The sequence below is a fragment of the Cyclopterus lumpus genome, chromosome 25 (assembly GCF_009769545.1).
Source record: "Cyclopterus lumpus isolate fCycLum1 chromosome 25, fCycLum1.pri, whole genome shotgun sequence".
NCBI lineage: Eukaryota > Metazoa > Chordata > Actinopteri > Perciformes > Cyclopteridae > Cyclopterus > Cyclopterus lumpus.
In genome coordinates, this window is record NC_046990.1 from 6,990,688 (window position 1) to 7,018,628 (window position 27,941).

The window sequence follows — 27,941 nt, forward strand, 5'->3', positions numbered from 1 at the left end:
AATATACAGTACTTTAATGAAAAAAAAGAAATGGGACATTTCATATAGATTTTCTTTATTTTTCTGATATGCATATAGTAAAGCAAATTACCAAACAAATATACAAATACCTTATGCCATTCTGCACAAATTACAAATGATATCTGGCACTAGTTAGGATCAAGAAACTGGAGATTTGGTGGAGGATGAGTAACCGAACCCGAGGAGGGGACCAAAACAACCACCCGACATTTTAATGTGGGGGAGGAACCAAAGACCTTCTACCACTGAGCAGTGAAGACGGGCTTCAAGCACGGACTTTGACGGCAAAGCCTGCTCAGCAGCAACGGGAAACAAATCAACAGGAAGGTGGGACGCCCAGAACCAGAACCAGCACGCGGATCCCGATTGAAACTTTGTGCATTGCAGAACATCGATGTTAGAGGAAACACCGGTAACGGTGCATGTGGCCATTCGGAGGCCGCAGGCTATTTGCGTAGCGTGTCTGTAGAGTCCTGGTCTGGTCCTCGCTCGCCCCCCCCCCTGCCGTGCACAAAAGGACGCTATACTGTGTTGACAGGAGACAATTCAAAAGGTATAAGATTTAACAAGAGCCTGAGTGCTGTCTTTGGTAGGCAATTGAAAAGTCTTCATTTACCGCGTCTACCACAGTATGAATGGTGGGAGAGAATGAGCCCCTCCTACACAGACGAGACGTTCTTCAACCTATCATGAGTCTTGAAGACAGTGGAGAGAGAGAGAGAGAGAGAAAAAGAGCGAGAGATAGAGGCAGAGAACACAAACAGCTTCTTGAAGGCACCATGAGTTAACAAAGAAAGATATCAAAGCTCTCTCTTACTCGGTGAGGCCATCAGCCTGAATAAATCACCTTTGAACAGGACAAAAACATTTTCTTTTATACAATTTCACAGAATTGAACCAACCCATTGGTTAATTTCTTAATATAATGACTTTCAGCATTATCTTTGAAAACCGTGGCCTTCCAGAGACCGCCCTCTTAAATCGCCCCCAAACACATCATCACACGCCTTCCACGGAACACACACACACACACACACACACACACACACACACACACACACACACACACACACACACACACACACACACACACACACACACACACACACACACACACACACACACACACACACACACACACACACACACACACACACACACACACACACACACACACACACACACACACACACACACACACACACACACACACACACACACACACACACACACACACACACACACACACACACACACACACACACACACACACACACACACACACACACACACACACACACACACACACACACACACACACACACACACACACACACAGAATCATAATGCCTGGACCCTGTTTGGAGTTCACTTCTGGAAAGCTGTAACATTAAGATTCCCGCATGGTGTTGCCCCCTCAGAAAATCAAATGCTAGCAAAAGAACGGCACAGTGGTTTCGTTTGGACGCCACACAGATCGATGACAGCGACCGACTCAGCGGCTTGTCCCCGTTACAAGTGGCGAGTGAGTGGACCGCCAAAAGAATAATGAAAAAGTAAAGTGTCGGGCGGGTCGCATGGGGAGAAACACCAGCGTCCACGACCTAAAAGCTTCATACAAGCTGCCTATTAATACTTCCCGTGAGCCCTCTGGACCTCTGTTGTATTCAGGGAAGAAAGGAAAACGCAGGTTAAACTGAAGGTTGTGGTCGTTAGTTCAGTGGAGGAAAAGCCGGTAACTAAAAGTATCTCTGCAGCACTTAAGGTATTGAGATTTCAGATGTCCGTCTGTATGCAGGAGTTCTTGGGCTGCTGCTGCTGCTGGGTTTGGGTCGGGTGTGGGTGGTGGTGGTGGTTGTTCTTGTTGGTTTCTTTTAGCAGCTCTCTGGCGTTGCTGTGAGAGTCCAGCTCAGCAGGGCACACCAGGTTGATGTCCGCCGTGATGAAGCAGAGAGGGGAGAGCTCGGCGCTGTGGTCCAGGGAGGAGGTGGGGGAGTGGGGGGCGACGGCGGCTCCGTGTCCCTGCAAGGAGGACGAGGATGAGCCGGGACAGGTCTCCAGGCGGTCGTTCTCCACCTCGGGCAGCGGGCTGACCGTGGCGAAGCGCGTGTGGTAGTCGCCCCCGCCGGAGCCGTGGCTACAGGACGTCTTCATGCTCTCCAGGTCGGAGCAGCTGAACTCGGAGAAGTGGCTGGAGTGGGAGTCGGCCACAGACGGCAGGCTGCCGCTCAGCGACGGGGAGTCGAACTCCGAGGAGTTGGTGCTGCGCTGCTCCAGCAGCTGGGCGTCCATGTCCTCGCGCGTCTCGTTGATCTTGGTGCCACCGCCTTTCTTGCGCAGCTTGCCTTTGCTCTTTTTGCCCCCCGAGCTGCACGAGGAGGAGCAGGACGCCTCTTTGGCCCACTTGGCGGAGGCGCCTCTGCCTTCTGAGGAAGCGCAGCCGCTAGAGGGGCAGGTCCAGCCGCAGCGGCCCGCGTGGGCACCGTCGTCCACGCTGCTGCTGCCGCTGTGGTGCCGCAGTTTGCCGGGTTTGGATTCAATGTCAACCTGGACTTCCATACTGTTCCCATCTCTGGGAGGGAAAGAGGGAAGCATGAGACAAAGACAACAAAACGACATGAACTGTGTGTGTGTGTGTGTGTGTAAGAAAAGTTTTACACTTTTTAAAATCCCAGTGAGTAAATTATTCTCTGCATTTGACCCATCCTTATTTATTATGGAGCAGTGGGCTTGGAACCGGGTTACGGGATGACTACTCTCCCCCATGAGCTACAGCCGACCACACCATATGTGTGGGTGGGTGTGTGCGTGTGCGCTTGTGCATTTGTGCATTTGTGTGTGTGTGTAGTAGGACTAAGCAAGGACACTTGTTTTGGGAGGGAGTGGTGGTAGCGTCACTTAATGCTAAACACGTCTTTAATAAATACTGGATTATTTCTCATCAATAAAGAGAACCCACATGCTCAAAGAATATTTTAACCGTAAAACTATTTGAAATGAAAATAACGTGATGATTTTCTTCTGCCAGTATTTAAACAGTCGGTATATTCACGTAGTATTCACATGATGTGATTTACTAGATATTTCACAAACTCACCTGTCGAGGGGCATGTAGGCGTTAAGAATGGATCCAGCCATTGCTTTGGTGCTAGCATTGTCGCTGATCGTGCCCAGGCTAACGGTGCCAGACTCGCCGCTCAGACTGCAGCGCTCCTTCAGCACATCGGCCTGCACTTCCAGCCTGACAGGAGGGGGGCAGAGGATGGGGGGGGGGGGGGGGGGGGGGGCATTTAGACAAACCTTTTATCAACATTTAAAAACCCTGGTGTGCGTTTCTGTTTCGGTACCTGTTTAGGTAGTTGACCATGGCACTGCCGGAGAGGCTGCCGGTGATGCTGGCCCCGGCCAGGGCCGTGGTGGACGCCGTCTCGCTCAGGTTGTCCCTAATGGCCCCCAGGCGGTCCATGTGGCTGCCGCTGGCACTCAGGCTACCCGTCAGCCCCCCGACGCTGCCTTCGCCTATGCTGGGGTTGTTCCTGGTGCCGGCCGCTGACGTAGTATCTACACAGAAGGTATGATCGTGAGAAAACATTTTAAAAGTTTAAACAAATCAATCCCAATCAGGAACAAAGGCGGTAGTGTGTCTAAAGAAAATAGTTTGATGGAATTTAAATGTGCAAATCTTCAGCAAGAGGATCTTGTTCCACACAAGTGGCACAAAGAGGACATTCATCTTGAAAAGGAGGTGTGAAAGAACACTTGACATCTGTGAAACCAGCCGCGGATTTCATTCGCACACGGATTAAGTAGATAAGCGTAAACACTTTAGGTGTCAGCGTGGGTGACGGTGGACACTGAAGCTCACCGGTGGCAGCTGCCCCGCTGCCGACATTTATGTCATTCTCGTCGTCGAATTCTATGCGAACCCCTTTGCCGTTCCCGGCTGAGACGCCGCAGCCTCCGCTACGGCACAGCGAGATGGGCACCACGCCGTAGACGTAAGCCAGCATGATGGGAACTCCGATGCCTGAGGGGGGGAAAAGAGACGGAGACACCGGGGACATGTGAGACCAAGACACTGTAAAAACTACTTTTCCAGATCATGCCTTTGAGAACAAACACATTTGAACTCTTAAGAGTAAATAAAAAAAATACCTGAAGCTAGCAAATTCAAACCAGGATATGTCAATAAAGATCCTTGGACATGCAGAGAGCTAGAACAGAGCTAAAGCAGAACAGAGCTAGAACAGAGCAGAGCTAGAGCAGAGCTAGAACAGAGCAGAGCTAGAGCAGAGCAGAGCTAGAACAAAGCTAGAACTAGTGCAGAGCTAGAACAGAGCAGAGCAAAGCTAGAACAGAGCTAGAACAAAGCTAGAGCTAGAACAAAGCTAGAACAGAGCTAGAACAAAGCTAGAGCTAGAACAAAGCTAGAACTAGTGCAGAGCTAGAACATTAACCAGTATGCTGTCCAATAGTCACAAAATATGACGTTCGTTGTCTTTTCCTAATGTTGATGGAAAACATCAAGATGAGGAAAGATATGTGACCGCACTTACACTATGCAATGACAAATACTTTTTCTTCTTTATGACACAAAATGAAAACACTGTACAAAATAGAGTAAATTAAAACAGCATCTGAAAAGGTTACTGCCAGGAGAACGGTGCATTGCTCTAAACGTCGCAAAGAATTGTTCTTATCTCCTTTCCCTTCGAAAAGGAAGGTCCAGGAGATAAGAAAGGTAGCATTAAAGAATCCAACCAGCTCTTATCACGGCGGACCCTGAGATACCTTTGGGTCATTTCACTGTTAGGAACCTTCCTAAGAGGGAAAAGAAAAAAAGACTATTGGCCGCAGCCACAGAGATAAGAAGGAGGTAGTGGATGTTAGAGAATAGACTGACCGACAGTGACCGCAGCCACCACCGGAGACACAATGACAGAGAGGGTCACTCCTCCAGCGATCACCAGGTTCCTCTTGTGGTTGGAGATATCTTTGCCCTCGTAGCGGTTGTGGATCTGACGGAGAGAAAGAGGAGAGCGATGAGAGGAGCTTCTCATAAGTGGCATCTAAACCAGCTGAGAATGCATTATTCCCTTTGGTCACGCTACAGTGAGACCACAGTAGTTACCAAAAATGATCAAAGATGTGTATAGTTGCCAAAGTGACATGATAAGTCTACAAGCAGCAGGAAAACATTTAACATGGTGTTGAAATGCTATCAATAGACAATTTAAAAAAAGCTATTAAAAACTGGCATGTAGATGGAGAATATAACATGCAGACGAAAACCCTCAAAATGTGCAATATCATTTCGAACTGATTTGGCTGATGGAGTTCTCTGCTGGTAGCATATATGCATGAGCAAAAAAAATATATAAACAACCACGACTAAGAAAAGATTTATAATACATTCATCCAGCCGCATGTGGAATCTGGGTGATTCATTGCTCAGCTGTTTCACATGTGATCACTGCTGAATCCGGTTGTCAGGAGCAGGAAATGTTTGTTGGCTCTGCGGGCTTCTTCTTGGCAAGTTTGAGAGGGGGAACTTCCAGTTCGTCACACACACACACACGCACACGTGAGCGGGCCTCCGGAGCCTCACCTTCCTCCCAACATAGACAGGGATGCCGATGATCATGGCGGGGATGGCGATGCCCGCAATGAGTGCAATGCCGACGGGGGCGCCCACAAGAGTTCCCAGTTGCCAGAGAATCTTTTTCTTCCTGCTCCACGGCTTCTTCCCCCAGAAAGTACAGCCGGACGGACTGAGAGAGGCAGAGGGGAGAAATGGAGAGAACACAATGGAGGCGGAGCTTCATACAATCAGTAACAGCTCCCCAACTTTTTCCGTCCTCATTACACAACTGACGGGAAAATGTTTCTCCCTGTGCCGAGGGCTTTATGGCAGTCATAAAATACTGTATTTATGTGTTTAGAGAAGGAGATCAACAAAACTCGCCGTATAGGTTTCAAAAATCTTTGAATAAAAGTTTTCACAACAGCGAAGCAATGAATAAGAATTTAAAAAAACAATCCTCCATGTACGTGCGTGTGGACAAACTGACCTCAGGTAGTGCAGATCCGAGATCTCCTTCATACAGAGCCAGCAAAACTCACAGCCACAGACGGCGCAAGTCATGTGGTTACAGCTGCCGTCGTTCATCTTGATGATGTAAGCGGCACAGCGGGGACAGGGCTTAATGTCGTCAGCTGTGAGGGACGGAAAGAGAATATGTTTTCAATGTGATTGATGTAATTCCAACTAGATAACTCCTCTGCTATCAAACTAACTAACTCGGCCTGTTTGGCCAGGTTACGGCTTCCAAATTTGATCATGGTGAGAGCAAAACTGTGTCTCTTTGTAAAGAAGTTAAATAAAAGGAACAAATAGTTGGCACAGTGTTCTGACCAGGCCGCAACCTCCGGTTCTGTCGAGTGAAGCCGATGAGGAAATACAGCACGATGTTCATTTAGTAAATTATGGTAATTTAGAGTCAAACAGACCATAAAGCAGGGTATACTTTAGGGCGGGGCTACAGTAGTCGCTAACAGCCGTACGCAGTTGCAAAATAAAAGAAAAAGAGGCTTCAAAAAGGGGCACGGGTGACGTCACGGTGACTACGTCCACTTCTTATCTATTGTTCTGGCCTATGCTGCCAATCCATCTCCCACATCATTACACTTGATGCAATGACCTGGATGTAATCTATGCTCAACGGCGTTTTGACAAACATGCGTGGCATGAACACTGGGGAAAATGAAAAGAACAAACGCGCAGGCCGACCTGCAGTGCCGCTCTCCTGGCTGTAGCTGAGGGAGGACGAGCGGACCGCCCTCAGGCGGAGGCTCTGGGCTCTCTGCTGCCGCGCCGCGTCACACGTCTGGTTGGGGTGCCACAGCTGCTTGCAGTGGTAACAGAACTCTGTGCCGCAGCCCTCCCGGCCGCACGTGATCTTGGGACAGCTGGCGCACCCGAAAGCAATCACGGCGTACCTGGTGGGAGAACACGCGTTGTCAGGCAGTGGTTTAAGATCAACACAGCACATGGAGCAGCATGTGCAAATTAAAGTAGCCAAAATGTCAGCTACAAGCAAGTGAGGCCAAGTAAAAGTATACAAACAATTAGTAACACTTGATACTAATGGAGCTGGGGTTCTTCTTAGCATTTTGAAACACCAGATTGATCCATCGTCTTAAACTGGCAGATTATTAGTGACTAGACAACCGCTGTCTCCCGCTTTTCATCAGCGCTGTGATCCATCTGGAGGCTGCCGGCACTCCTCGCATGAATAATGATTCTTGCAGAGATGCCTTTGTGAGCTTAACATTTAAAATTAAATTAAATTAAAAACGTTGAACCTAAAGGGCAGCAGTGCTATTCTGCACAGCGAAGGCTGTATGTTTAATGTGAGACTACTGTCCAGACCATCAGCTAGTAAACTAGTTTGAAGTGTCAGTTGTATTGCAAGAAGGGTCTGCAGTGCCTTCAGCAGCGGCGTCTTCTGCAATTGCATGTGGATTTACACGACACACGGCGCGACACAAAAGCAGGTAGTGCTGATGGAGAGACGATTAACAATACTGCATAGCTACAAAATACTGGTCAGCCCAGTCCTGAGGGAAACCCAGGAGCGCACAACATAGTTGTATCTGACTGGAGCCTCCCAGCCCCCCTCTGTGACCGAGCCAAGATGTTTCAATCACTTCCTCTGCCAAGGATCGGTTTACTCCGCTGAGGGATTGAGTGCAGAATGCAGACGGTGATGAAAAGCAAAGACGTGTCAATTTTGTTTTCGGTAAACCACCAGCACTTAATGCAGTCGAGGTACTGCAGAAGACTGAAGTACACCAGATCGGTTAACAATAATAAGAGCCGTTGCGAACATGCACCTCTTCATTGTGTGGCTGAACTATAAGGCCACTGTGCGCCCGTTTACATCTGGAGAAATGGAAGGATATGAATTATTTGGATCCCCCCCCCCCCCCCCCCATTTTATGAAACACAAAAGTTCAAACAGACATGCCATTAGTTACATTGTAATTTCTCAGAAATATCAGGTTAATTATGAAGAGTTATGGAAAATCTAGAGCTTCCACCGCTTCTGTGACAAGATCAGTGTGAGCTGCATCAGAATGCATGTTATTGTGGCGGTGTTCATGCGCCGCGTGTTCAACTGCACTTCTTACCCACAGTCCGGCGCAGGGCACCAGCGGCAGTCGGGATCGGCCACGAGCCACCTCCTCAGCATGAACTCCTCGTATTTCTCCATGAGCGCCCGGTCGCCCAGGATCATGCGGATGTCGTGCGGGTTGAAGCGCTCCGAGCACTCGGGGCAGCTGATGTTCACGCGTGACTCAGAGATCTCAATGCGCAGATACTGGCGCAGGCAGTCGATGCAGGAGCGGTGGTGACAGGTCATGATGTCCGGGAAGCTCTCCCTGGTGTGGCGCAGAAGGCACAGCGGGCACTCCAGCACCTCTGCCCCCACCCCACCCCCCACCTTGATGGTGGTGGAAGGCCCCACGGCAGATGAGGTGGAGGCGGCAGCAGCAGCAGGGGCATCTTCGGTCCCAGCCACAGAGAAGGAGGCAGAGTTCTTGTCGTTACACATCTCAGAGTGGATGCTCTCAATGATAGCGATGCCATCCACCCCTCCGAGCCCCAAGGGTCCCGGGTGCTGGAGCTCTCTGGACCTTTGGCGCGCGGATTTGGACTCCCGGCCTCGTCGTCTGAAAAGAGAGGCCAGGGAGAGGCGCCTCTTCTTCGGGGCCTTTTTCACAGAGGGCAGGGAGATGGAGGACGCGGTGGACTGCAGGTCCCGGTCGGAGCCCATCACCCCACCGCTGCCGCCCAACTGCTGGTGCTTCTGCAGGCTCATCTCTAGGGGGGGAGGGGAGGGGTGTGCCAGCGGGGAGCCGGGGCTGGGGAGCCTGTCCCTTGCATGTGCAGGGAGGTGTGGGAGCGGGATGGGGCTGGGGGAAGAGGTGAGGTGGTGGATGGGGGAGGTGGAGGGCGGTCCAGGGTAGCGGGGGAGGGCTCCTGAGGGCCCGTCTGCGCTTAAGACATGGTGGCTTCTCCTGATCAACCTCGTGGTCACATCTAACAGCCGGATTTTGGCGGAGGGGTGGGGGTCACCTACGGTGAACCTGGAGAGAGCAAAAGAGAAGGTAGAAGAGATTTCAATATATGTTCATATTTCTTATTTAAATAAACAGTTTGTCATCAAAGTCAACCTAATCAAATCACAGTCTGCGTCTTTGAGAGAGGAGGAACATTATTAATCCCGCTCTCCTTTCCACAACTGTTCTACAGCCAATGCATGTCATTCCTCATAACATTTGTTATAAGAGGACATTGTGGGGATGGAGAGGGGGACCAGAAATGGCAAAACAAAAACACACGATTGGTCGCCGAGTCCAACTCAACTTTGACATGTAATGGATGTAAAGAAATGCGGCGACTGCAAAATGTTGCCAGCTGAAACTGTGTTTTCACAAATTCAGCTGGCTATATTTTGCAGTCACCGCATTTTATTTTATTTTTTTTAAACGCGTCTACATCCCCCCGCCGCCCCTCTCCTCCCCTTCCGATCCTCCAACGCTTATGCAATAAAACAGTGCAGCATTCCTATGTATTCTGCTCAGTCAACAGCGCAGCTGGCAGAGTGCAGGTTTCTGCGTAGCCGATCAGTGCATCGGTCACAAGGCTGAGGAGAGAAAGAGGACAAAAAGGTTGACAACCTTGCACAGTATTGACTCTGATGCGCCTGTGAGATCCACAGTGACAAGGCCCGGGCCCAGGCTGTCCTTTGCTGATAGCGGCAAACAGGAGGGAGTGTGAGAATGCACGGCCGGGGCGAGCAGAGCCCGACTTTGCCTCTGTGAACCCGTTTCTGATGCAGCAGCACTTCAGACGGCGACAACCGTACAGCAAACACCATTTTTATTGGGTAAATATTCCAGGTGACATGAGGTCATTTAAAAAAAAAAAGGGACATAAATGAAGTCACAGCCCGAAATGAATCAGCTGACAACACAACAGAATTATGTTAAATGTCAAGGAGAATGGTCAAACAAACTATTGTAAATATATAATTTAGCCCTACAGGGGCAGAGCACTGTTAAAAAAAGAACGAAAACATACAAAATAAATAAAAACAGCAGAGTTAAGGCACAATTCACAGTAACAAATACCTAGGTTAATATTTTGGAGTCCTCAAAGATCTCCTACAAAGACGCGATCTTGCAATCTGCATTTTGACAGAGCTCCGCTGGTTCGATTTCACAATTTCCTGTATGACAAAACTTATTTGAAATCGTGTTTGAGCGACTCGCAAAATGATAACAATCAGTGAAGGTGGCTTCTGGGGCCATATCTGATTGGAGCCTCTTGACCACTTGAGAATTTCACACATTCGAGAGGGTGAGAGAAACAAAGAGCAACAGACGAGGGAGACGTGAACTAAAACAGCTGCAGAGGAAAAAGATGCTGCAGTCCAGAAGCAATGCAGGTTTTGGACGTACGGTGGATGTTACATTTCTATGCTCGTTTTGCATCAGCAGGTTATTCTACAGTTGTACAACAGACATGGCTGACTGCATCACCACTTCCTCATCTGTTAAAAGTCAACTCTCAAAAGAACGATGACCGACCGAGCCGCCGGGAAATGCTACATCATCTTGACAGTTTACTTTTCTTTGTTAAGAAACTATTGGCTAGTCATTACATGCACAATTGCTCAAGGTCAGATGGACATTTGTCGAGAAAATAAAAGCCTGGCTTTGAAATCGTTAATTAAAATATGCTATCAGAGTACAACAGAGCCAATAAGTACAGTAGGGTTGCCCAGAAAAACATTTGTGGTACACCGAAGATCCAAACTAGTATTCCCTACTGATAATTAACGTTGATTGAAGGAATAATGTTGGATTATTTTCCTAATTTCATGAGCCATTTGGGATTTTTGGGGTAGTAATAAAAATAAAGACGCATTTGAGCTTTGGACAACGATAAGCACGCCAACCTTGACCTCCCGGTCAGCCTTAAAGTACGGATCGGCTTCAGAGGCTACAACCTCCACAAACCACGAAGCCATGTAAAACCTTGTGGAAGAGTCAGGATCATCGAGACCCGGGACAGAAAAACAAGTAGAAACTTGACAGGCCCACAGTGTTCTTCCTCGCTGACCTGCGCTCCCTGTGATTCTAGTGGTGATGAAAGGTGGAGAACGAATGGCTGTTATTTTAAGTGAGCGCACTGCTACTGAAAAATCCAGCTTGCCCACCGGGTGTCCGTGCCTGACTGTGTGTGTTTACCGGTGTCTTTGGTTACTCCTTGGCTAAGAACCATGCTGGGGTTGGAAACGCACACAGAGTGGTGCCAAAGGACACACACCCATAATCTACCCACACGAGCTTGGGCCTGCAGAGCATGCTCTCTCACGCCTTGTGGAAATGTGCATACTTTTTACAGCTGCACCCAAACCACCAATACTACCAGCACTCCACACTGCTCTCGAGACAAATGTTGCTCGTTGCTCTTTACACACACAGTTTTCTTTTTTTTGCACTTCCAGGATGAATATTTCTACCATAAATCTTTGATTCATTTAGAGGTTAACATGCGTGTGTGGCTGAACTGAAGTCATATTATCCTGCTGCTTTGTCCGAGAAGAAACTGGAAATTAGGTTGAGAGCTTTACGGAGACGTCCGGCGTTTGTGCGTAGCATAAAGCTATCGGGATCATAGTTCATATTTCCATACTTTAAAGTCGTTTAAGAGTAATTAGAGTCATTCTTATGGTTATGTTTATCTTTGGTTGTCGAGTTGTGTTAAGCGCATGTCAAAATGGGCTCTGCTGCTTAATATGTTGTATGGCATCATTATATTTATTTGTTATATATATTAGTTCAATTTATGTACAAAAACTCTCCAAAAGACATCCAAACATGATATGGACTCATTTTTAAAAGAACGGACGTTTGACAGTCCTAGTTTGTCAAGTTGTCGATATATTATATATATATATATATATATATATATATATATATATATATATATATATATATAATTTTATTTTTTAAATAAAAAGGAGTCTGTGTCCGTATCTAAATCAGCTAAGGCGTGACCGCCCGGGCTTATCGCTGCTAAGCAGATGGCCGTGCATGGAGAGAGGACTGATGATGCAGGTGGACTGGGCAAGGCCGCCTCATCTGAAGGCCGTGGCCAGGTGCCACTCACAAAACGATACAGCCATGTCAGCTCATCGGATGCGGTCAGCGGTAAAGGCTTTTCTCATCGAGTGTGCCGATTTAACCTGCCCAGTATGCCCTGGAACAGAAAGCTAAGGGAAGTAGGACGTAGTAAGGGAACGGCAGAGGGGGAGACCAGAAATTAAGGAAAAGGAAAGTTCAGGATAAACAGGACAAAATGAGGGCGAGTAAGACAGAAAAAGTACTGCAAAAAACTCATTGTAGACAGAGGGAAAAGCGAATGGAAACTGAGGAATTGTTAGCTCCCCCAGGACATATAGCTGTGATTTGGCAACTGTCCACTCCTTGATTAAGTGACATGTCTAAAAGGAGAAAAAGAAAAGCGAACAGGAAGACAAAATGAGAGAAAATAGAGCACTCTCGATAACTTCACATTCCCCCGACCTCTTAAATGAGAGAGTATGTGTTGGCGCTGAACAAACACTTTTCCAAAAGGCAACCGGTCACAAAAGCCTATGAAACTGAAACACATCTGTTATGCTATGAAATTGAAATTACCTATACAGGCTGCTCTCCGTCTGTGCTATGCATGCCTAAAGAGCTGCGGGTCCGTGTGTTGGTTTGACCCAGAGCAGGGGTGAGCGCACGACACGCAACGTCTTGGCGGATTATAAACACTGAAAAGTCAAATATGAAGCTGAAAATAAAGTAAAACCAGCGCTGGATCTAATAATCGAAACTGGCTCGTTGCTCAGTAGTTTAAACCACGACGGCGAATTATAGAAGTTCTTTAAAATTAGACAAAAGCTGTGCCTCCCCGATCCACTCCTTCCGTTATTACCTTCCACAATAAAAGCTCTACATTCACAATAGTCACAGGCGAGTATTCTACATTTTTGTATTATTTAAATCGTCATGCCGCAGTATGTAAAGACCGTATATCTGTGTGCATGCAGAGCAGAACAAGGGAGTGAGAAAGCAGACAGAAAGACGAGCCAGAGCTTTCCTTGGGGACAGAGTTCACTGGGCATTCCAGAGAGACCCAGTGCTGACCTCAGATGACCTGCTGCAGCAGCCTGGGAGAGTACGACTCGCACTAAACACAAGCGGAGAACCACGAACAATCAACTCTAAAATGCAACGACACAGATTTCCCTCTCGCAGGAATTTATGGAAAACCCTGTGATAAATATCTCTCCATTTACCTACATGAATATGGAAAGATATTCAGCATACGGTCAAATAAAAAAAATTTAAAAAAGGATTTAGCTTCAAGCAGGGTCGTCCTTCATCAGAGGATCGGTGGTTCGATACCCGGCTTCGCTAGCCTATGTCGATGTGTCATTGGGCAAGACACTTAACCCTCAAAATTGCTCCCCTGGCTGTGCCTATGGTGTATGAATGTGTGTGAATGTTAGTTAGTCCTGAGGCCTTTGAAATTAAATGCATTTTTTAGGTTCTATGATATATTTTGACCACACTAAAAGTTGCTTGAGGCTAAATCCTTTTTTAATTTTTTTTTTATTATGTCATTATAGCGTGACATCAATATGTTGTACCATTTAAACCTAATAGTTTGGATACATGTGCATGTACTACATACATCTGCTAATCAAAAGGTGTTCGTAGTGTGTGAAATAGTCGGAAACAGTGAAGTGGTCCCTTCAACATAAAGGAACATCTTTCTCAAACACATAAAACAAACCAACTAACCAAACAATGAGTTCAGACCTTTTAAAGTTCCCACTGAATTCTTTCCCAACCATTGTTGACTCGCTGGTTAAACATAAGCACCTCTCCATAGTCCAACAACAAGGAGCTGGAACGCCCGTATTCCACTCGGTTGATAATTTATTTTCTTCTACCAGTGTTTCAACTGTACGGCTCAACTCGCTTCTAGTACCAGGGTCCTTTTCTAAATGTTGTTTTCCACTGCAGATAGTAAGTCACAGGACGTCCTGTGTTTATGGCTGAATCTCCCGAACCAATCAGTGGTCTTCAGTGTTTTAACTCAACCTTTTAGTTCGGCTCAGCTCGCTTGGAACCCCGACCGAGGGGATACCAAACAGACCAGGAACTATCCACAACTTTTGCCAATGGAAAATTAAAACAATTTAAAATGGTGAAGAATAAGTGTAAACTTAGCCAGTAGAGAGTCTTTAGTTATCTATAAAGCTGGAACAGCATGTGTGTGGGGGTTACATACGAGTAGGGCAAAGGAACCCACCAACAAACAGGAGATGAGAGCTCCACCGAGGGACAAGCAGAGACACAGGCTCAAAGAAAGACAAGTACGTGGAGAGGTATAGAGACAGGGGGACAACAGTGATTGCCGGCTGGGAACGAGACAGGTACGCAGACGGAAATGCAGCAGCTGAGCCCGTATATTCAGCCACCGGTATCAGTCCGACTACATTCCTGGCCCGTCTGTGTCCTGTGTAATGCTGCCTCGATGCACATTCCTGGGATTCTCGGGGGCTGGGGACAGTCACTGCATCAGTGAGGCTTCCCACTGCACCATGAGCAGAACCAGAGCCAACCTGCTGGCAGGCGAGCAGAGCGGCTCCTGACAGCTGTGGGATGAAAGTCAAATAGCATCCCTCCCGTTTCACCAGAGCATGGCACCAACTAAAGACTGGTGGGGTATGTAGTCGGTGGCTGCATCTAAACGAAGGGTTTCACTGACCGGTTTACTGCGGTTCAAACAGGAGCAATACAAGCATGTCGGTCATGTATTATGTTTTTGAATCTGACCATACGTGAAGCAGAGAATTGAAAGCGGTGCAAACAAGAAGCACAACAGCAGCGTGAACAGGGGAGGCATTGTCAAGTGTACAAAGAGGCAAGGCTGGTCGACAGGGAGAACAGCGGCAAAAAAGTTTCCAACCCCAACAAAGCCAGTACAGTCTCCGCCCGCCAGCCCCACACAGACACACTTTACTCAAGTGGGGAGGAAATGAGGTAAGCATCCTGGCATTTCAGCTCAGCTGAGAGAGCTAAAAGCTAGGGGCGAGGGAGTGAACTAGAAAGGAATGGATCGGGAAACTGGAAAGCTGTGATATATTTCCCCTGGTATGACTTTTAGCCCACGTCACATTGTAGATTTTCTTCCTTTTCACTTTTGAACAATTTTCTTCCTGAATTTTGACCTCACCTGACGAATCAGCTCCATAACTCAGATAGTCAATTGCCAAATTTAAATATCAGGAATATTGCATTCGTTTTGAAGAAGGTTTATATTCTAGCCTCACATTAGTAATGTTTTTTTAATCTTTACTGTTCAGATGAGTTCTAATTTGAGATGACTGAAACACAATAAAAGTACAGTTCAAGGCCACTGAATTGGGAATCCTGATCGACTCATTGACTAACCCTCAAACATTAGTGGGGAATCTACAAACTGTTCACACACTCTTCTCACAGCTTAGGAAAAGCACATAAACCTGCATTCTTTCTACTGTCCACCAGGGGGAGACTCCTTTGGTTGTATAGAAGTATATGCTTTGTGTGTTAAAGCTGCATTCTCTCTACTGACCACCAGGGGGCGACTCCTCCGTTTGTATAGAAGTCTATATAAATGACTCTACTTCTCTTGATTTATTCCCTCAGTAAACATTGTAAACATGAGTTTATGGTCTCAATCTCTAGTTTCAGGTCTTCTTCAATACAGCATGATGTTCATTTAGCAAATGATGTTCAATTTAGAGTCAAATAGACCAGTAAGCAGGGTATGCTTTAGGGCGGGACCACAAGGTGATCGACAGGTCACTGCCGCTACCAGAGCCACCGTTTATTGGATGCAAAAAAGACAAGATGGCGACGGACGTATTCCAAGATGGCGACAGCAAGATCGCCAAACTCAAAACTTCATAACAGCAGTCCACTTCTTATTTACAGTCTGTGGGTCCAACAGTCCCTCAGCCTCACTCCCCGCTGCTCCAGAGAAAGACAAGCTAAATAGCCAGTCATCCATCCTATTTTTTTTTTATGTTTTTGTACTCGTCAAATGTCCAGTCTACTCAAACTGCCATCCTACTTCAATGCATCAGCAATGTAAATATGCGGTAGAACACAATGAGATAGCCTGGTCATTCAACATGCATGAATGCAAGTCATAATCACTGGCAGCACCCTGATGTGACCTGGCCACCACCAGCTCGCCTTGCAGCTGTGTTTACCACAGCCCTGACAAAACACAGAGCACACAGGCCAGGTCGTCCCACTGGGATCATGACCTTTCTTTGGAAGAACACACAGGTCTGGACAACATGCTGCTAAGCCATGGGATGCCTCTCACACCCAACTACTGACTCCTCTGGGAGGGCTGCATGCAGCACACATAGGAAACACAAAAAATGTGACCTCATCAGCATGGTGAGGTGTCTTTATTAGACATCTGTAGGGCTGACCGATAGTAGGGTCAATTATATTCATATAGCCCAGTATCACAAATAAGACCCTTGATTCGAATGAGGGAAAACTCTACATTGTCATCATTCACACCCTGATGACAGGGGCTACCATGCCATGAGCCCCCTGCCCATCAGGACTACCTAGCCCATCCATACACTTGCCTAAGAACACATCGCAGTGGACTAGTGGAGCAGGGGATCGAGCCGCCGATCCTCAGATTGAAGGACGACCCGCTCTTGTGGACCCAGTTGTTGCCGTATGCAACTAGTTTTTGTTTTAACAGTGAAAACTATTTTTGGCAAGGCTCAACCGTAACTGATACTAGTTTGCCATTGGCAACCATTTTGAGAAAAAATGATTGACCTTTGCTTGCCATTAGTGGAAACCACTTTTTAAACATTAACAAATGGGGACAGCAAACGGGGGGGAAAAAAATTATGTGCGTTAAATTTTTAGAGACAATGGCAATGCTAATTAAATTGCTTGAATAGTTTGACTAATCAAACTGATGAAACACAAACTACAAAGAATTTTGTTCAGCTGCTGTTAGAAACATTTAGTTCTTTCATGACACATGTTCACCAGAAGCTGATGTTGAACATAGTATCCTAATTACTGAAAATATAAGGTGACTGAAAATGGCAACCATATTTTTACTTTCAGCAACCAAAAGCTGAGGCCCAGTTGCCAGCCCGGCAACCACTTCTAGAAGTTTGTGTTTAGCCCTGTTTGGGGAAATTTATCCTGCAAACATATCAGTAATAAGTTGCAAAACTGTGTGCAACAAACTATGAAATAATAAATGTTAAACATTTGGACGGAAAATGGTTCTCAGTCTATTTATTTGCATTATAGCAAATCAGTTTTCCAACTTACTGAATGTTGCAATTACAACAGTAGTGGTTAATACAGTTTTAATCAATCTAATGTTGTTTTGCGATATGGAAATATCGTCATGACAACATGGTCAGTTATATAGCCCTAACAACTAAAATGTGTAAGCCGTATTCCTATGTTATATAGATGGGTGTAGAAAAGGCATCGGATTATAAGAAATGGCTCAACTTAACCAAATAAATATGAGAGACATGCACTATGTTGTTCTTTGATGTTATTCAGGCTCAGTTCTCGATCCCAGAGGATGAAGAGAACCCAGGAGATGAAGAGAACCCAGAAGATGACAGCTTGTGGCAGCATAATTCAGCAAACAACAATGACGGCGCAAATGCAAAGTGGACCCACACATATGCGTGTTCAGTCTTGTTTAAGTAGAGGACGAGTCTAGCACAGCAGCTACACTGGGTGGCAGCTGGAGATTTCCCCTCCGCTGAACAGTCAACACTTCCAGATTTAGGGAAGGGCTCTAAACTGAGTCTCCATCTTTATCTTGGCAGGTAAAGTTATTCCACCAAAGGCTGTGACAACTGACAAACAAAGCAGCTTCTCACTAAAACACGAGCGAGAAGCATCGGGGACCGAGCTCCACCCCGAGACGTGTTTCAGATCTACCAGATCCCCGTTTGACGTTTCAGCTGCTGAGCTGTTAACTTGTGATGAGGAATTACAGTTTCTGAACCCGTTCCTCGTCTCAGCAACGTCCGCGATAGCGCGGTGAGCTAGATAACGGGAGTTCATTGTGTTTAATGTCAGTGTACGTCACCTAACGCACGGCCACCAGCTGGTTCACGTGTCCAGGCGGTACAATAGTCCACAGACTGCAGCTCGGAGCCAGTAGACCCGTCCTGCGGTCCCTCCGCGTGCCTCACCAGCGAACTAGGCAGAATGCAGCGAGCGTTAGCAGCTGGCTAGCAGGGTTAGCTAGAACCGAGGAGAACGTACCGTCCGCTGCTGGTGGCTCTTGTTCCGCAGACGAACGGAACCGTTCTGCCGTTTAAAAGCGGATTCCAGCTGGTTCCTCGGTGGTCCCGGTGCAGTGCCGTGAATCCCTTCTTTCCCTCAGTCTCCGGTCCCACCTATCCGGTCCGTTTCGAACGACAACGGATTCCACAGAGCTCCTCTGTTGTTTACTGCTCTCGTTCTGGCTGAGAAATTCAAATCATATCGCGAGATTTGGACCAAAGTTTCAGATTGCCTCTAGTACGGTGGTGTAGGTTTAAGCGCCACACTTTGCCTCCGGGGACGTTTTATTGCTATTATGATTATTATAATAATATATGTAATGCTTATTATACAAATTGATTGTGACGGTAATAAACTGGTTGGTAGTATGCTGCTATTTCTTCCTTTAGCTTTTCTATATTTATTTTCTGTTGAGTGTACATTATGTAGCTTATTAAATTAAAAGTACAGCTCAAAAGAATAGAGGGCTTAGTGTCATCTCCAAGCTTGGGGGCTTCAAACACTTAGTGGAAACATGAAATCTATCATTTAAGCCCCTCATACATACCATTAATAAATTGTATTAATATATCTGAGATCAAAATTGAGTTGCTTCACATTGCATGAATTGTGGAGGGCAATATATACATTAAAGTCGAGTACTAAGCTCCCTCATGTCCCACAAATGACTTGTAAAGCCTTCAAATTAACCTCTTTTATTTGTATACATTTATATAGTACATCAAATATGTTGTTAGTTGACTGGCAGACAGGGCCGTTCCAGACAGACACATCTAATCCAAGCTACAGAGGATTATGCCATAGCTCTCTGTGTGTTTATGGGACACGAGGAAGTGACGAACGAATTCCACAGCCGACTCTTACTGCCACTCACATATTCACAGACTCTATTCTATTAGAATAGAGTCTGTGTGTCTAGTCTGTGTGTCTCCACTCCATTTACTTTTCGCAAGGATTCCTTACAGCCCAAAGAGGGAGGAAAGCCGACCACAACAAGCAGCAGCCCCAAAGCAGGCTGTGGAAATCATGTGATAGCAGGCATCTGGGGGTAAGCTGAGGTTTCTTTTTTGTGCACATGCATCCTTTAGTTACCAGAGTGTGTGTGTGTACACAACTCCTAATCTGACACAGCACAGGACCTCACAATCAGGCCACACAGAAGCTCCATCCACAAGAGTATTACACTTAAGCGGGACAACGCCACTGTTGGTGTTTACATAAACCCATCAAACTGTGGAGATAAAATATTTGTGAGCCAGAAAAAGATACGAACAAACCTCATAAGAGTCAAAGCTGTTTAATCCTGTGAAATCCCTCCAGGAGGTGGGTTTGGGTCCGCCTCGTACCGGAGCACGTTGTGGAAGACGTTCCCAGGGTTCATCTTGAGCCTGGGAGTGTCAGGGGACAATCTGAAGAGTCTGCAGCCCACATAAAGTTGGACACTGTGGTGATATATTACACACAGTGACGTCAGGAAAGAAAGCACCGGAGGTGGTGATAAAAGCACACACTCCAACTTTAAGCTGGAGAATGTGGCCTACAGAGACCGATTCCAACCAGAGCTTTCCCTCGTGTGTCTCCGCAGCCTACTTCCTGTTTCCCACCATCTGAAGAAGTAAAGCAGTGGACGGTCCCCTTTATGAATGAGTGTGAAAAGAGAACGGATTACTTTGCATGTACTGCTGTGCTCTCAGGTTGCCAGATAGTCGGTCCTTGAAGCCATACCACTTAAGGCTTCTGCCGGATACTCTGACTCATTTTCAGTTCACTCGGTTCGTTGAAGCAAATTCAACATAGTTCAGCTCAGTTACCACGGCAACTCGTGCTGGGAAACTAACTAAACATTACTTTTACATAAAATCAACTTAAAAGAATGATAGTTAATAAATGATTCAATGATTAAACCTACTTAGTTTGTAATCACGACATGTGATACAAAAATGCTTGAGTTTAAGGAACATCCTTAATCTAAATTACCCCAATAATATCATGATAGTTAACAGTACAGCTGAGAACATATTTACCAGAAATGGAGTGTCCAAATTCTAGTTTCCTGTTTAATACAGCTTTTTTTTTTTTTACTAATTTGCAATTTCATTTAAGACACTTGAGTCACATAATTATATTTGATTTCAAGTTTAAGCTAGCTGTTGGGGAGAAGTCATTCAAAAAGAAAAGCCTGTAATGAAATGGCTCCACAATCATTGCAGCCTTGAGGGTTATTATCAATGTATTCTTCCCATGATTTCATTAGGTTGTATATAAATATTTCTCCATGTTTCAATCTTTCTGTGCATTCCATTACTCAAAAGCATAATATTTAGTATGACAAAAAAAGATAGTATTGTCTCAAAACATAGAATGTCATTATGCAGTATAATAAAAATACCAGCATGTCCTCTCCTGCATCCGGTTTGCAAGGCAGCACGCTTTTCTGGCTATTCTGACCCACAATCCTCTGCACAGCAGATATATGAGTAAGAGGGTCATGGTAAAAAATGTTTGGTTTCAGAACAAAGGTTCTCAAAAATAAATGTTCCATCACTGAGGAAAACTTAATGCGGGTTGTCTTGTGAATATAACCCAACTGATGGCGGTATGATCCCATGTTGTTTTCAGAGGCACGAGAAACCAAGAAAACTGAGCTGCTGCCACTCAGTTATGTATTTATGCATGTTGTCCTACTTGGTGTAAATGTTGAGTCGGAATGCACAGTAGGCCTTGAATTAGACATAAGCATCTTACTGTATAATATGCAGAGCACATCTAGTCTAAGAAAAAAAAAAAAACTGTACATCAGTACAGATGGGGAACTCAGGACCAGTATATAAACCTAAAGAAAATACTTGTAATCCTCTTTCCCACTGAATGACAGGGACACCTGGTGGAACACAGCGGTACTGTACGCCAGGCTTTGAAATATGAGCTGCATTACAAATCGCATACTTTTAGTACATACTGCAGCTGGCACCTTGAACTGTGATGCTCTTGTTCATCCATCTGCTGTGCAAAGGATTGTGGGTCAGAATGTCACTGGCTTTCACAATGAAAAGTGGGACCAGATGCAGTACAGTATATCTGGGACTTTTTGGGCAAACTACCGTCTTTCAGGCATAAACAGTATGGGAGTATTGGAACAGTGGGTGACCTCTGCAAGAACATAAACATAAAAAGCTCAGAAAAAACATCTGCCCAATCACCATAGCTCACTGGAATACACCTAACCAAGTCTGTCTGTCAAAACATGCGACAATCAGTGGAGTAACTAGTAATTTACAGGTATGAAAATCCAACACCTCGAAATGAAACAGGCCTGATGTTTTAATGAGAATTTTATTACAGCCAGCAGTTTACAATACAAATCACCTTTCATAATGCTCAGCTATCACCTTCCTGAACATGGCCGATATTCTGAGCACTGACACAGTAAAATGACATAAAACAGAGGAATGCATTCAAATTTCTAATCGATTTTTTTTCTATTTTTCTATTTTTTCTCCAACAAATTTTTGTTGACGATCAAGGTCTAGTTTTATCATCTCTAGACCTGGCAGATTAATTGTTTTATCCTTTTTTTAAGAAATAATTTATCATTTTTCGATGTTTTCAGAGTTTTAGGTTTTTCAATGTTTAATATTTTTTTCTCTTTTTCCATCAGTGAAGCAGGTTTCAATCTGTAAGACAAAACAACATTGACTCTTAAACTTATGGCATCTAGGCGTTATCGGATAGCGATATCAAAAAGAGAACCCCGACACGCACCTTAGACGCTGGGAACACCAGCAGGGGTGGTAGACTTCTGAGCAGCCTCCTTGGCCTGGTGGGCTTGGAGCACAGCAACAGCCTCATCCACCTGAAACAAATCACTTCATGAACCACTGCATACAAAACATTCCCATTGTACTCATTGAGGAAACTGCTAACATGTACATTTAGAGGAGCAAGGACCAGGTTTGTTGCCAAATGGCTAACTAATTCTTGAGATCTACCAGCTTAGCCATTAACTGACCTTTGAGCGCAGAGACTCAGGTGACTCGAGCATGTGGAGAAGTTCAGAGTTGTCGATCTCCAGCAGCATACCGGTGATCTTGCCAGCCAGGCTGGGGTGCATGTTCTGGATCAGGGGGAACAGACGCTCACCTGAGGGAAGAACGAACAGCAAACAACAACGGTGTTAAAAAGACATTAAACCAGCTTGGTGACAGAATCCCATTTGTCTACCACAACAGGTGTGTTTAGAAGTTCCCTGTAATCCTCTGAGCAGAGATGTACTGACCCAGCATCTGCTTCTGTTCCTGAGGAGGGGCGGCAGCCAGCATGGAGGCAGTCAGGGGCTCTTGTCCTTGGACATGGACAGCAGGCTAAAGAGGGAAGCACAGATTTGAGTCCAGAGACAAATTTATATATAGTATGAATGAATGAATGGTGTGTGCTGGTTATTGTAAATATTGATTTGTGTACACATTGACCATGTGCAAACAGCACAGTAGCCAGAAATGCAGATAGTCCAAAAGCTCATATAATCCCCATGTGTGTAAAATCAATTTGCAATACCGGTGTTTATGAATGAAACAATGTAAATTTTTTTCAGTGCCACGCTGGTCAAATCAGTACATACCTGCTGCATAGGGACCTGTGGCTGCGACGCCATGTGCTGCTGGGGGTTGCGCACTCCGGCGGCATACTTGTACTGGGGCATGGCCCGCACTGGAGCGGCAGTGGCTGACGCACCGGTAGGGCGTTGGCCGAGGGCCTGGGTGGCTGTTAAGGGAAAGGTGGAAAGGGCACTTCGTCAAAGCTACGTTGGGGATTAACAGGCAGTGACGGAGGAACAAAACACAGCAGCGTCTGTGCTCTGAGAGCTGAAAAACGTACGCATGCGCTGGGACGCCATCATGCGCGGAACCTGCGCGTTGGGGGCGGCCGTGGGACGGATGGTGTTGAAGGTCTGGGGCCTGGGAGCTGACGGGCGCATGGCATTGGGCATGTTTTGGAAGTCTGAAGGAAGAGGACGCGGCATTAGAGATCCCAACGGGAGCAGTAAGAACTCAGCTCTTTTCAATGTTAACAGAGGGTTCTTGTTACCAACTCAGTTACAGCACCACTTTGGCCATTGTGTTCACTGGATACAGTGGTTCTACTTACGTTGCGGACGCACTCCTTGAGTGGCCCAACGGGGGCTGGGGCGGAGCTGCGCCAACTGGTTGGCAGAGTAGTATGCAGCCCGGTTCTGGGCCTGAAACAGGTGAAGATAAAAGATGTATTTATTACATGGTCTTTTACAGGCACGGTATTGAAGCATTTCCCCTCAACCAACAGCAGTGGAGAACACTAGTGGAACACAGTGCCCATGTACATTTAACTAGGCAGCATGATTTGAAGCAGTGAGGCGCCAACGAAACAATCAGTTGCGCTTAGTTGTCAGGCAGAGGGGGTGGGAGACTCACCTGAGGTATAGCCGCCATGAAATAGCCTGAGGGTGGGGCAGGCTGATATGGGTTGAGGACAGGGTTGGGCACAGCACGGACTGTTGCCATCCTCTGCATGTACTGGTTAGTTAGATGGGCTTGACGCTCCTCCTTACGTTGGGCCAGGGCCACATACAGTGGCTTTGTGGCAACAATGCGACCGTTCATTTCTGTAACGGCCTTTGTTGCCTCTTCCGGGGAAGAGAAACACACAAAGCCAAAGCCTTTACTGCGGCCCCCCTCCATCATTACCTGGGGGAGAAGAAACTCATTAGAATGTATTCTCTTTTAAAATCACCAGGAAACTGCATTCAAATCCAGACAAGTGAACTCAATCTGTAATCAAGTGGTGAAGTCTTTACCTTAGCGCTAGTTATGGTTCCGAATGGAGAGAATTCTTTACGCAGGCGCTCGTCGTCGAGGCCATCATCCAGATTTTTCACATACAGATTGACACCCTGGTGGATGGACATTGACAGTTTAATGTTTTACAACAAACCCAAAGTAATGTATGTAAGAATGAAGTCAAATCAGCGTTTGTAGCTTTTTTGTATACAATTGTATCCAATAACAAACTAGTTGAGAGCTTTTGAAAGGCTGCAAAATGTGACAACTTTAATTCTCGATCCTTTGCGTCAATTTTACTGCTAATCACAATTTCAACAACTTGGGTTTTTTGGTAGTTACACAGCCTACAAGGGGGACACCGGGACCCATAATGCATCTTTCTTGTATCTGAAGAGGGGGTCCATGCTAAAAACTTATAATGTGTTGAATGAAATTGCTACGACAAGAGTGGAAGGCCAACAAACCTGGTATCTTGTCATGCGATCTTGTTTCATCTGCTCAAATTTACGCTTGAGCTCATTCTGCCGCTCGCCTTTCTTCTGTGCGCGGCCCACATACACTTGTCTGCCATTAAGTTCTTTGCCGTTCATGTCGTCCACCGCCTGAAACAAAAGAAGCAATAAAACACCGAACCGAAGATATGTTTGTATGGACTCAAAGCTATATCGGCAGAGGGACAGGTTTCATTTTCCAAAAGTTAAAAGATACATATTATGGGGCAGTGTCCCCTGAGAAAAGAACCACGGGGTGATCCTAACCTTTTGTGCATCCTCGTGTCTCTCGAAGCTGACAAAGCCAAATCCCTTCGATTTGCCGCTCTCATCAGTCATAACCCGGATGCTAAGGGCAGGTCCTACAACAGAACATACAACAGAACCGGACCAATTAACACTGGCTACCTACTTACTTGTAAAAATTCCACTCTGAAACAGTATCATTGTCTTACCATATTTATTAAACATCTCCCTTAGCTTCTCGTCATCCATGTCCTCCCCAAAGTTCTTGATGTAAACATTGGTAAACTCTCTGGCGCGTGCCCCGAGCTCAGCCTCCCTCTCTTTGCGAGACTTGAATCGTCCAACAAATCTGTTGGACAAATGTAAAATATTATTATACAATATATTACACATACCAAAACAAGACACAGCCTAACCACGCAATTACAATGACATTCTAATAGCTTTTGCTGGAATATCAACAGAAGAAAAAATAATGAGTAGGAAAGTACTTTATTGTTATCCACCACTAGTTGCAGTGTGGGACACACAAGGCTCTTTTGCATTTAGACCATAAACTAGACAAGATGTGAAGCATGTATAGTACCGTTTACCCCAGGAGAGCAATAGAAGAAATATATTTAGGAGAATGCATTTTGTGTTAAAAGCAATGAATGATTAAACTGGGTTGTAACAGGCATTTGCACAAAATGAACATGTTGAGCAGTGCGGACTGCAGGAAAGACGTGACTGCCATCACTTTTAATCTAGACAACCCGGTTCACACCAACTTGTGAACCGAGTTGCTTCAAACCACGCATCCTTGGTGCAATGCCGCAAAGGAACACAATGAAATGAATTACAAATTACTAGGATTGCACACTACTATAAAATGTATAACTATTAATTCAGAGTGTATTTCACAGCTAAACTTGCAAGGACTGTAATGTTCCCTGCTTCTCACACTGTGCGATGTTTAAAACTCTGCGCTGTTCTCTGGGGCATTTGTCATTCTTCAAATGGTTGTACCAGAAAGGACACTGAACATGATTGGAGATGGGTTTGTGGACAAGATACAACACAAACTTTTGGGTATAAAAATCCTGTTAATACGACACATCCATCTAAATGTGTAATTGTAGTCCCACTTACACTTTTCTGTCATTGAGCAACATGCCATTCATTTTCTCAATGGCCCGCTCAGCAGCCTCATGGGTCTCAAAGTGCACAAAGCCGTAACCCTTTGAGCCATTTTCATCACAAACCACCTTGGAAAGGGGAGATTTGAGCATGTCAAAACAAACGCCATGCATTTAAAAAACACACACCAGACAGTTTCGATCTTTAGTCATGCAAACTAGTGTTCTGTATGTAAAGCACTCAAACACAAACACAGCCGTGGACAAGGTGATTGCCGCCCTTGCCTACCTTGCAGGACAGGATGTTTCCAAATGCAGAGAAGGTGTCGTAGAGGGCTTTGTTATCAATGGACTTGTCCAGGTTCTTGATGAAGATGTTGCCCACGCCACTTTTCCTCAGGGAAGGGTCCCGTTGAGACCACATGATGCGGAGGGGCCTGCCTTTGATCACATCGAAGTTCATGGTGTCCAGGGCTCGCTCAGCTGGAAAACAGAACCCACAATGTCAAGACCTCTGGGGACACACTAGGTTCACATGTCTTGTGTGTATTCTGCCAACTGCAATAACGCCTGAACCTCTGTAGAAACTACAAACACCACCAATGCATGAGATGCTCAGTAATCTGATATCGTGCTGACTATCATACACAGAGAGAACACTTACCATCAGCTGGCTGCTGGAAGTTGACATAGGCGTAGCCGAGGGACCGGCGCGTGATCATGTCTCTGCACACCCTGATGGAGAGGATGGGCCCGGCCGGGCTGAACTTCTCGTAGAGCATGGCCTCGGTGACGTCCGGGTGCAGGTCTCCCACATAGAGGGAAGCCATCGGGTAGCTCGGCGCGCTGGGGTTCATGTTGGCCGACGGGTGCTCTCAAGCAGTACAGCTGTGGGGTGATAGTAGCTGAACGTACTGTTGACAACAGCCAGCCAATACGCGCCTCGTGTCGGGAGAGATTCCTTTGGCCGGTCCCCTCAACCACTTGTATAAATGTAGGAGCACAGACACATTTACTAGCCGTCTAACAGGTTAGCAACGTGGGCTAGTTAGCGTTAGCTGGAGCAGCAAAATGTCGGCGCGTGGCCTACCCGACGCAGCTCGTAGAGCGGACAGCTTTAACCCGGTGCTCTCCTCGGCCCGTTAGTGGTCGTAACGACTGGTAGTTACCGTAGCAGACGTTCCGACTGGCTGGAATGACAAAGCCCGGACCGGGAGAGCTCGGAGCTGACGGTAAAGAGGCTAACGGTTCTCACCACGCTTCAACAATGAGGCTCGCGGCGGGCTCACGTTTCTTCTCGTTTCTTTCCTTAATTTCTTCTTCGCGTTGCTTGAGGTTGGACAATTAAATCCTGCTTCACCGATTTTTTTTTTTTTTTCTTATAAAAATATGTCTGCGTGTGCTCTCTAGCTTTTGGTTTGTTTCATAATAATAAAATGTGTGCCGAGACTAGCTCCGGAGCACACCCTACGCAGACGGATTACGAGAATGAAAGGAAGGTCGGCGGAGGTTGTTTCCCGATTCTAGTCCAAACCACGACGCGTGTCCCACCGCGGTGACGTCACACATCTCGCGATACTTCACGCTGGGTTTCATTTGGCGCATTACGCACAAGTTTCTCTCTCATCAGCTGAATGTGTGCTTGACCCAGGTAAGGAATGTGTCGTGGTCAGCCATTACTGGTTTCAAACTCCCCCACTGTCCACAGAACAAGGATCTGCATATGATCAAGGAATCATCTAACTCTGCTTTTGTTT

At 46.1% G+C, this 27,941-nt stretch overlaps 2 protein-coding genes across 3 annotated transcripts; both read right to left on the reverse strand.

Annotated features, from left to right (window-relative positions):
• Positions 1-34: 34 nt before the first annotated feature.
• LOC117728181 (E3 ubiquitin-protein ligase RNF19A-like) lies at positions 35-18,695 on the reverse strand. 2 transcript variants are annotated; one of them, XM_034528960.1, is made up of 11 exons: positions 18,493-18,695; positions 18,314-18,426; positions 8,215-9,174; positions 6,812-7,020; positions 6,093-6,237; positions 5,630-5,792; positions 4,925-5,039; positions 3,887-4,048; positions 3,369-3,582; positions 3,119-3,262; positions 35-2,593 (listed from the first exon to the last, which is right to left on the reverse strand). In XM_034528960.1, the coding sequence occupies exons 3-11, from the start codon at positions 8,904-8,906 to the stop codon at positions 1,798-1,800; spliced, it is 2,640 nt and encodes an 879-aa protein (XP_034384851.1). In that variant the 5' UTR covers positions 8,907-9,174; positions 18,314-18,426; positions 18,493-18,695; the 3' UTR covers positions 35-1,797. The 2 variants fall into 2 exon arrangements, with proteins under 2 accessions (XP_034384851.1, XP_034384850.1); XM_034528959.1 differs by lacking the exon at positions 18,314-18,426.
• Positions 18,696-21,827: 3,132 nt separating this feature from the next.
• Positions 21,828-27,749, reverse strand: LOC117728178 (polyadenylate-binding protein 1A). The gene is made up of 15 exons (XM_034528953.1): positions 26,849-27,749; positions 26,474-26,667; positions 26,198-26,313; positions 25,276-25,415; positions 25,088-25,182; positions 24,794-24,931; positions 24,344-24,439; positions 23,961-24,233; positions 23,659-23,749; positions 23,389-23,511; positions 23,132-23,274; positions 22,790-22,874; positions 22,523-22,653; positions 22,276-22,366; positions 21,828-22,187 (listed from the first exon to the last, which is right to left on the reverse strand). Exons 1-14 carry the CDS (start codon positions 27,039-27,041, stop codon positions 22,277-22,279), a joined length of 1,908 nt encoding a protein of 635 aa, XP_034384844.1. The 5' UTR covers positions 27,042-27,749; the 3' UTR covers positions 21,828-22,187; position 22,276.
• Between the last annotated feature and the right edge of the window lie 192 nt (positions 27,750-27,941).

Coding starts and splice junctions, on each gene's coding strand:
- LOC117728181 (XM_034528959.1), bottom strand. CDS start 8,906: ATGAGCCTGCAGAAGCACCAGCAGTTGGGCGGCAGCGGTGGGGTGATG. Junction 7,021..8,214: donor TGCCCTGCGCCGGACTGTGG/GTAAGAAGTGCA, acceptor TTCTCCCACCAG/GTACGCCGTGATTGCTTTCG. Junction 3,583..3,886: donor CAGCGGGGCAGCTGCCACCG/GTGAGCTTCAGT, acceptor CCTTCTGTGTAG/ATACTACGTCAGCGGCCGGC.
- LOC117728178 (XM_034528953.1), bottom strand. CDS start 27,041: ATGAACCCCAGCGCGCCGAGCTACCCGATGGCTTCCCTCTATGTGGGA. Junction 26,668..26,848: donor CTTCCAGCAGCCAGCTGATG/GTAAGTGTTCTC, acceptor TCTGTTTTCCAG/CTGAGCGAGCCCTGGACACC. Junction 22,654..22,789: donor GGAACAGAAGCAGATGCTGG/GTCAGTACATCT, acceptor TTCTTCCCTCAG/GTGAGCGTCTGTTCCCCCTG.